We start from the raw sequence: 8823 nt of genomic DNA, 5'->3' as shown, positions 1-8823 counted from the left end.
TATTAATAGGCCCTTTAGAATGCTATGTTTATCGTTCAGCTTTGTAGAAAATAAATAGGAATATGTACTTGTGAAACCAATTGAATTTTCGAAGGTCTCCAGCGGATGAGCGATACATGATGAATACATTTTGTTTCTCCCTTTTAGCTTTGTTTAGCATAACATGACATCAATCCATGGTAGATATCGCTGAAATACTCTGTTTTTGTTTATTCTGTAACTTATTGATGTGACTCGAACGAACACAATAACCCCGCTATTTGTATAAAATATTTGGTCAGATATTCTCTTTATGGCAAACATCAGCGGGAATTAGGAAAAGAGTGGATACATATGAATAATAAAGAGTGAATGCGTAAAAAAATGTATTGGATTTGAGAGGGGTTCTTATGAAGGAGCAAATGTGTATAAATTTTATTTTAAAGTTTTAAAGTTTTAAATCCGCCACCGAAGATTCATTAAAAATCCGCCAAAAAGGGAAACAACTCGAGTCGAATGTATACTGTTGTTATTGCTTTAAAAAGATTCATTGGGCAAACGTCTGTAGACAGCTTAAAAAAAACCTAGTAACAAACATACAAATAAATCAACAAACGAACGAACAAACTTATAAAATATATGTAGTACAAATGTAACTTGTGTTCTATTGATTGTCGGTGTCTCTTTTTTTTGTATTGTGCATGCTGTCCTATGTCTTTCTTCAACGACGTTTGTTACCGCGTTGGTATCGCCCCATTTTGGGCTTGTCAATTGACAATACTATTTCCTCTTTTTGATATATGTCAACTATCAACACTGTGAAGGCAAATATGTAACGGAAAATAAATTTTTCCGGTACCAATTCAATCATTCAAAAAGCATATATACACAAACGATGATTGAAACCATCGTCAATGTGAACACAAACTTCACATATGCGTTCTTCTAGAAGGCATCAATATCTGTTATAAATAAACTTCGTAACCTCATCTTTATCAAACAAGTTCCTGAAAACAAATACAAAATACTAAATATATATAGAACGGTTAAATTTTTATGCTTCAAGTTGGCTCGCCGAGTTATTTAAATACTTAAATTTTAACTGTCGAGAGTACAGAACTATCGTATTCCACGAGATTCCATGGCAGAATCTGTTTTTCAAATAAGTTTTAAATGATGTGAAGACACAGTTCAATGATCTGTAAAAAAGATGTGTTCTTTCTTTCTGACGTCATGATCAGAATAAAAATTAATAATCAGTAGGGAAAAGAATAATTCGGGTAGGAGTTAGATTGATTGATTGATTGTTGGTGTTTTAACGCCACTTTTAAGCGCCACATTTGGGCTATTTCGAAGCGGCCTGTTTTTATTGGTGGAGGAAGCCGGAGTGCCCGGAAAAAACCACCGACCTTCGATAGGAAAACTGACAATCCTAGTCAATTAAGATTGGAGTCGAGTGCATCCGCACGAGCGGGGCTCGAGCTCACAACCTCAGTGTTGACTGGCTAGTGATTATAGTAGTAGAACTACTTAGACCACTTGGCCACCGAGGCCACCCTCGTAGGAGTTAGCTAGAGAAATCAACTTGGGTTTATTTGGAATGAAAGAAACAATAAATCTTACGTCACTTATTATATTTCAATTCGCTTTTATGAATTCAAACAGTAAATGTAATTGTTCCTGATTTCGCCCAATGATGGTTGCATTGCTCTTTTCATAATTTTATACATTAGTACTAGTCTAGGGCACATATTGTTTTGCTCAAATCCTGCGATTTTTGTCAATTTCAGAAATAAATTTATATTATATAATTGACAATCAAATGTCTCTTTACTTCTAGAAAAGGGCGCTCATTTTAGCTTATTTTTTCAGAAGCACTGTTCAATGATTCAACAGCATATTTGATCGAAATACAAACTCTCGATCGAAATAAAATAATGAATATCTAATAACAAATATTCGTTTCTTGAGTACTAGTAAACATTGTATATGCATTGGTGCAAGCATTTTGTGTTGCCATTCATCACTAAGAATCTTGTATTTGATTCTTGATTTTTGTTGTTGTGGGGATGTATAAGTACAATGCCACGTTTGGTGTGTGTTTTTGTTAGATGCATTTCTGCTTTGTATCGATCTGATGAGTTAAGCCCTTTCCAACCGATTAGAGTTGTCCTATTGGCAGTTATACCACATCTTCTCTTTTTTTATATTCAATTTGTAGCATAAAAAAATGTAAATATAATAATTGAATACTTCTTTTTGTAATTTTATAGGGTTGTAAAAGCGTTGATCGTTTTCACATTTTAAGAAAGAAGCATTTACGCGTTTCATACAAAATCTGCCTCGGTTAACGCATTTACACTGCATATGTTTGTTAGTTTTAGTGCCCTATACCATGATCTTTTAACAATGAAAGCAAACTGTTTAATAACGTAATACCGAACGCAAAGTTCAGTGTTCTCGTCGAGGTCTTTGTTCAATATGTAAACACTACTCACGAAGATGTGTAGATGAAAAAGGTAACCGTCATGAACATTTTCAATTTTCCCAAAAAAAGTCACTTTTTCTACGATAGATTAACACAGTCATTTGATATTTGGTGCATAGTTATCTCATTTGAAATCATATCACATCTCTTTTTTTTTATCTAGAATGCGACACTGACGTTTATATGAAAACATAAACAAATGAACTTGGCAAGAAATATTTTATGAAACCCCATTCGAAATTGATGAGATATTAAACACGTGCTTCATCATAGCATTAATGTTGGGGCAAATTAGTTAAATGAATATAGACACAGTTTGAACCACAACCTTTAATTTGTCATTTCGGGGTCTTTTATAGCTTGCTTTAATGGTATGTGTTTTGCTTATTGTTGAAGGCCGCATGGTGACCAATAGTTACTTACTTCGACGTCATTTTATCTCTGGTGGAGAGTTGTCTCAGCATTTTATTCTTATAAAGTTCTAATCTAAACACAAAGCAGCTAAGTGGTTTCTTGAGAAAACATATACTTACCGATCAAAGACCTTGATGACCAGTTTAATAATTCAAAAGTATTATAACAGCAACTTATATTCAAATACATTATATTAAATAATATAATTTAACATATATCGGGAAATATTTCATGCAAACCATTTGGAGCCGAATATTCAACGTGCTTTCACAAGGTAACATGTTACCCTACCCGGACACATTATTTTGACTCAGAAATGACAAACAAGTCTTTGCTCTAACGGGAATAGAATCACTTAACTGGGCAAGTTCACCCCTTGCTGAAATTTTCATATGAATATTTAAACAAAAGTATATGAATTTGAAATAAGAGGGCGTATTTTACCTCTTGCTCAGATCAGAAGTTCCGGTTTTGTACTACCAAATTTGGAAACTTCTTGGAACCAGTGCACTCCATGAGAAGGCCTAAGTTTAAAACAGTATTAAAACTTAGGACAAAATAGCAAAACATGCTTGAAATTGCAGAATTTAACATACATGCTCCTACATTCATGCTTAGCAAACACTTCATATGTCTTTTTGGTATGTGTCTAATCCATTTGTGTCTATGCAAGTAAGATCTGGTTACAGTAAGAGATTTTTTGTAGTGTGTGTTATTGTTTAATCCAAAAAGGGGCTAAAAGAAAATAACTTTTATTTTATGAATACAGCTTATCAAATCAATTCAACAGGACTGGTGTAAAAGAGTTCTTAAGTATCTAAAATAAATATGTATCAAATTTTAATAAGATGTCAATATCTAAATTACAATATAGGCTAAGTAATAAGTATCTTGAACTTGCTTTCAGTAACTACAGAGAATTATATGTTAGTCCTTTTTAACTGCGTCTTGTTATATTTTATACCAAAAAAAAAAAAAGGGTGAGTTATATTGTTTTTAATTTGGATTTAGAAAAGTCGGCATACATTTTTTTTCCATTGTTAGTTGCATTAGTACTTCGATATTCCGTTTTCTGTAATTGGTATAATTAGAAATATTTCCGCGGATTTGTACAATTTACATCCGAATTACCCAAAACAAGTCTGATTTATGAAGACCTCTTTATAAAATCAATTCTAGGGATTTATATGAATATTTGAAAAAAAAATTGAATATTAATTAATCATTTTCCAAGGGACATCACTCTGTTTTTATGTAATAAAACGCTGCTGTCTGCGCTGCTGTAGATTTCTGTTGCCTGATTAGAATTACACGTACAACATATTTTTTTTTTTATAAATTCGTTTCTTCAATAAATACTCATGAAAATGCTTGTCGTGAGCAATATGTATACATAAGTAAAACAAAATCATTAATATCTATGCACACGTACCGAAAATTGTGTTTGCGGATGAATATCTCTTATCGCTAGAAAAATTCGGAAAAAGCAACCTAATGTTCAAAAGAAAAATAACGAGATGACTCCCTTTTAAACATATTACAAAACACTATATAAAAAACTAAAAATTAAGCACAACGAACCCAAATTGAGTAAGCACTGGTGCGTCGGAAGGATGAACAGTTCCTGATAAACTTATGATAATTGTATTCTGTAAAAAGACGTTGCAAAAATGATTTTTTTTGTAATCAAAAGGGGATAATGAGGGCAGTTCTTTAGCAAAGACCAAGATAGTCATGTTTATTTATAAATAAAATTCCATAACGGTCATGAACATCATAATGGCAGCACATCATAATGGCATCCATTAATTATTAAATGCAATGATTTCAACTTCAGTGAAATTCTTCTCACGAATCGTCTAACAAGACAAGAAAAACAATCCCTAGAATATCGTATGAAGTTGGAGATGTAGGTGCTGTTGATATATCATGTATGTTGCTACATAAAAAACGAAAATTCACAATAGAAAAATAAATTCATTTTCAAAATAATGTAGAGTGCCAGACAACACACAGATCAATTTTTATAGATAAAGCTTTTTATTCGTGTTTTCTGTTCTCGCTTAACACATTTAAATGACCTGGTACTACAAACGGTAACAGGTCATTCTTGAAACACGTGTTGTGTCGTGTGCACTAAAATATAGTACTTTTATAATAAACCAATTTGTCAGTATCGCTTCTCTTTGACTGGTAACCACGAGAGTACCACATACACAAACTACAGTGCTTCGATACCGGCATTGAGTCTATGATACATGCGCTCTCTGTTTTCAATTAATAAATAATATAACAGAAGAATAACTAAGGTTACAATTTCGTCCGGTGTTGTTGACTTTATACATTCAATTTGTTGTCCTGTCAAATTATTTAATTTTTATATATTTTACACATTTATACTCATTTTATTTAATGGGTGTAATAACAGAAAGAAACGTGTTATCATGTGACATGAAAATGATCAGACGTTCATATTATGTTGGTGTTGTTCCTAAACAACATAATTTAGGGATGTGTTATAACAAAAGAAAAAAAATCTATGATGGCCTTATTACAAACTTTCACAATTTCAAAATAATCATCAAATATACAAAACAATTATTCATACAGCATTTTTGTTCACATTTCAGTTTACTAAATAGAGTTCACTGTTCACAAGTTTTTTGTTTAAACAATTTTAGACTGTCCATTTTGCCGTCTCTTTGATCTGAAGTATATCGACATCCCAACCAAAATGGCTACCATTGCCACTGCTACAACGACGACTCCAACGACATACAAAGGCTTGTTTCCCTTGTTTCCTTCTTCCTGCTTATTTCCTGCATTTAACGCCTCTGGACCTGTTATAATTTGAAAGCAAACATTGAGTTCCGACATCCAACAATAGTTTTGTTCCGAGATAAGGTTTTCTTCCCGTATCTAATCTAATGTCATTCACACCAGTAACGTGATTAATGTACTAAATTGCTAAAAGCGAAATGTGATACCAATGCAGGTTTTTTTTTAAAAGTTCGTCGGTATATTTCAAAAACCTTATGTACAAAATTAATGTGATCTACATGACTTCTTAAATTTTTCATAATTTTAACATATCAATCAAAATTTTAAAAATCCCCTTAGATACATTAGGAAATTATTAAAAAACTAAGTTTCTACCTCACTCAGCCAAAATTGTCCTTGGACAATTTGGTTACGCTTTTTCAGTTTGAATTTGGATATATGGGTCCTAACTTTGTACTTGTATATACATCCCTGGTTTTAAGATGTTTAGGTCTGAACGTTCCTGAAGAAGTCAAATCCGCGTTTCGGACGCACGAAATTTAAAAAATGCCATTTTCATTTAAAATTTATGCCTATATCCCCGTATCGTTATTGATTTTTTTTTAAATTAACCAATAAACTACTTCGTTCGTTAAACGTGTACCTTATATGTTTGTATCCTTGATTTGTCTTCTTAATCAATTTAAGAAATTTGAACATCGGTACCTAAGTTAATAGTTTACCTACCCCTTTTTAATGTTTTCAAATTTCGTAAACCAACTTGCCTTTCCGAAAGAGAAGCGTGGCTTCATCTTCAGCATAACCAATTGGTCCAACACCTTCAATAGGTTCATCATCTTGATCTATACTCCCGACTCGCTTCCTGTTGCTACAACGTGGCTCACAGTCACTCGAATAGTCATTGCTATGACAAAATGTGGCATTGCAATGAACATACATTGCATCAAGGTGGAAGGCATACTCGAAGTCCTGGAAGTGGAATCTGGTCTCGTGTGTAGTCTTGGTAGTGATAAACGCATTAGGTTCGGCTGGACATCTGTCAAAGCACATATAATATGGTAAATCGTAGAGGTTCTGTTCATATTTAATTTACAAATACATTAATAATAGCATGCGTAATGGCTGTCAAAAGACATGAATGAATTTTGCAAGTTTAAACGGTTTTCGTAGCGGTATTATCACGTCAAGCAAACATGCGCATGTTGATTAGTTGTATAAATTAGTTGATTTAACCGGTGGATATAAAACTACTTGTAGTATTACACAATTTGTTTGGGGAATACATTCTGTGGTACTAAATGAAGATATAGATTGTAAAACTAACTGTTTTATTCTGTTTCTTTATAAGATATGTGTTCGTATGTTTTTGAAATCCAAAAAAAAAAAAAAATATATATATATTTTTAAAACTACAATTTCTAAAGTTTTATATATGTTTTGTGTTTAGTAAATACTGTCCATATTTATATAGAATAACGTGAAGTCAACTCCAGATGTATGAATGTAAAATGCTGGAATCACTTGCCATTTACAGCTAGTAGAAGTGCAGTTATATAATTGTGTATATCTATCAACGTCAGACATCCAACAGTCGTTTTGTGACTTTATGTCGTTTGTTTTAATTTTTCTTACCCTTCCATATAAAATTAGATTTGTTAACTCTTGGATAAATTCATGTTGTATGCTAGATATGTCAGGTTTGGTATATAAAGATAGTTCAAAGTTTATAAATTTAGAATTATTCGAACCACTTTAATTTCCCTACTCAAGACATAGATTGCCATAGCCGAGATCTTTAAGAAATGCGTGTTTATGTCTTCAAGTTAATTTAAAAACTCTTGATGTTAGAATCTTTCCTTATTCTGCAGGAGAAAATGACTACTTTCGCAGTAGCTAAAATCAGATGTTGCTGGATATTGAGACCCAACCATATTTCAAGAGTTCTGACCCATCTTCTGAAAGCTTTTCCAAAATTCCATGAGCGCTTCATACATGAAGCCATTCAATGTTTTTACTTTAGTCAAAGCTACTTATCTCTGATAAAATCTTTTATCAACGTGTATAATAAATCTTACCCATTCCAATTAAATAGTACATGCAATAAGTCTTACTCTTTTCTGATTAAATAGTCCATGTAATAAATCTTACCCTTTTCTGATTAAACAGTCCATGTAATAAATCTTACCCATTTCTGATAAGATAGTAGATGTACACATCACTTGCTGATTTACTTGGCTTTGTGTAGCAGTTTGATAACCTCATTTTAACATTATAGTCATGGATTGGAGTGGTTGCCTTGACGTACACATTTTGACCAACCATGTAAGATGGCGGGAATCCATTGAACTCGTGTTGGAATTTTGAATCACTGAAGAACAAAATGTCCTACGCCAGAAATGGTCTGTTGTTCTAAATTGCCATGGATGTTGTTAATGTTATTTTCTCCGGCTTCTTGTTTTGACATGTCACATTCGACACTTACACGAAACCTGTACTCGTGGACAATATATGGTTGGTTCGGATCGTGCACAGCGTAGACAAGTGTGTTTGTATAGATGACTCCATTTGCAGATGCCTGTGAAATAAAACAAGCTTCGTAAAGGAACGTTATAATCCTTCCTCAATTGATAATATATTATATAAAAGTAATATCAAAATGACCATTGGCAGTATGAAAATAACAAACAAATATTATTAAATATAACTATACCAAAAAAAGTTTATTGTCGATTTTAGCTAAATGCAAATTTGGAAAACATCATGTTATTACCCTCCTGTCGGGATTGTTAAAAAAGACTTAAGTGTTTATTGTCCAGGCCAAAAACATTAAAATTCCAAAACCTAAGAGAACATTTTGAAGAGCTGATATAACAAAAAACGAAGTTATTTTAACGTGTTGGTATGCATCACAACGATTCATTTTGTCACACGAAATACAGATGTCTAAAACATCTAGTTCTTTCAAGGGTGATATATGTCGCTGACTATTCATAGACCTAAGTTGTTTTCTTTACACTAATTTGTATTAATATTCTATGTGCTTTAACCGAATCGATAAAAGATACATCTCCTCAATCACGTTTTGAATTTGGAACATTCCTAATAAAGATCGATGATCCTCCAAGGGTTCCTTCGATATAAAATAAAAACTGGCAATTATG

The 8823-nt window shown here is 32.5% G+C and overlaps 1 protein-coding gene across 1 annotated transcript; it reads right to left on the bottom strand.

The window, feature by feature from the left end:
- Positions 1-5548: 5548 nt before the first annotated feature.
- Positions 5549-7984, bottom strand: LOC127721123 (pancreatic secretory granule membrane major glycoprotein GP2-like). The gene is made up of 3 exons (XM_052227798.1): positions 7848-7984; positions 6427-6698; positions 5549-5721 (listed from the first exon to the last, which is right to left on the bottom strand). The coding sequence occupies exons 1-3, from the start codon at positions 7982-7984 to the stop codon at positions 5549-5551; spliced, it is 582 nt and encodes a 193-aa protein (XP_052083758.1).
- Positions 7985-8823: the final 839 nt, after the last annotated feature.

The sequence above is a fragment of the Mytilus californianus genome, unplaced genomic scaffold, assembly GCF_021869535.1.
Source record: "Mytilus californianus isolate M0D057914Y unplaced genomic scaffold, xbMytCali1.0.p SCAF_12, whole genome shotgun sequence".
Lineage (NCBI taxonomy): Eukaryota > Metazoa > Mollusca > Bivalvia > Mytilida > Mytilidae > Mytilus > Mytilus californianus.
Note: the sequence above shows the minus strand (reverse complement) of the source record. Positions and strands in the feature narration are given on the sequence as shown.

Bases quoted from the DNA above. Each gene is read 5' to 3' on its own strand.
- LOC127721123 (XM_052227798.1), bottom strand. From the start codon at position 7,984: ATGGTTGGTCAAAATGTGTACGTCAAGGCAACCACTCCAATCCATGAC. The intron at 6,699-7,847 runs GTAAGATTTATT...GTGCTTTGACAG, and splicing joins TACTATCTTATCAGAAATGG to ATGTCCAGCCGAACCTAATG. The intron at 5,722-6,426 runs GCAAGTTGGTTT...AAATTATAACAG, and splicing joins CACGCTTCTCTTTCGGAAAG to GTCCAGAGGCGTTAAATGCA.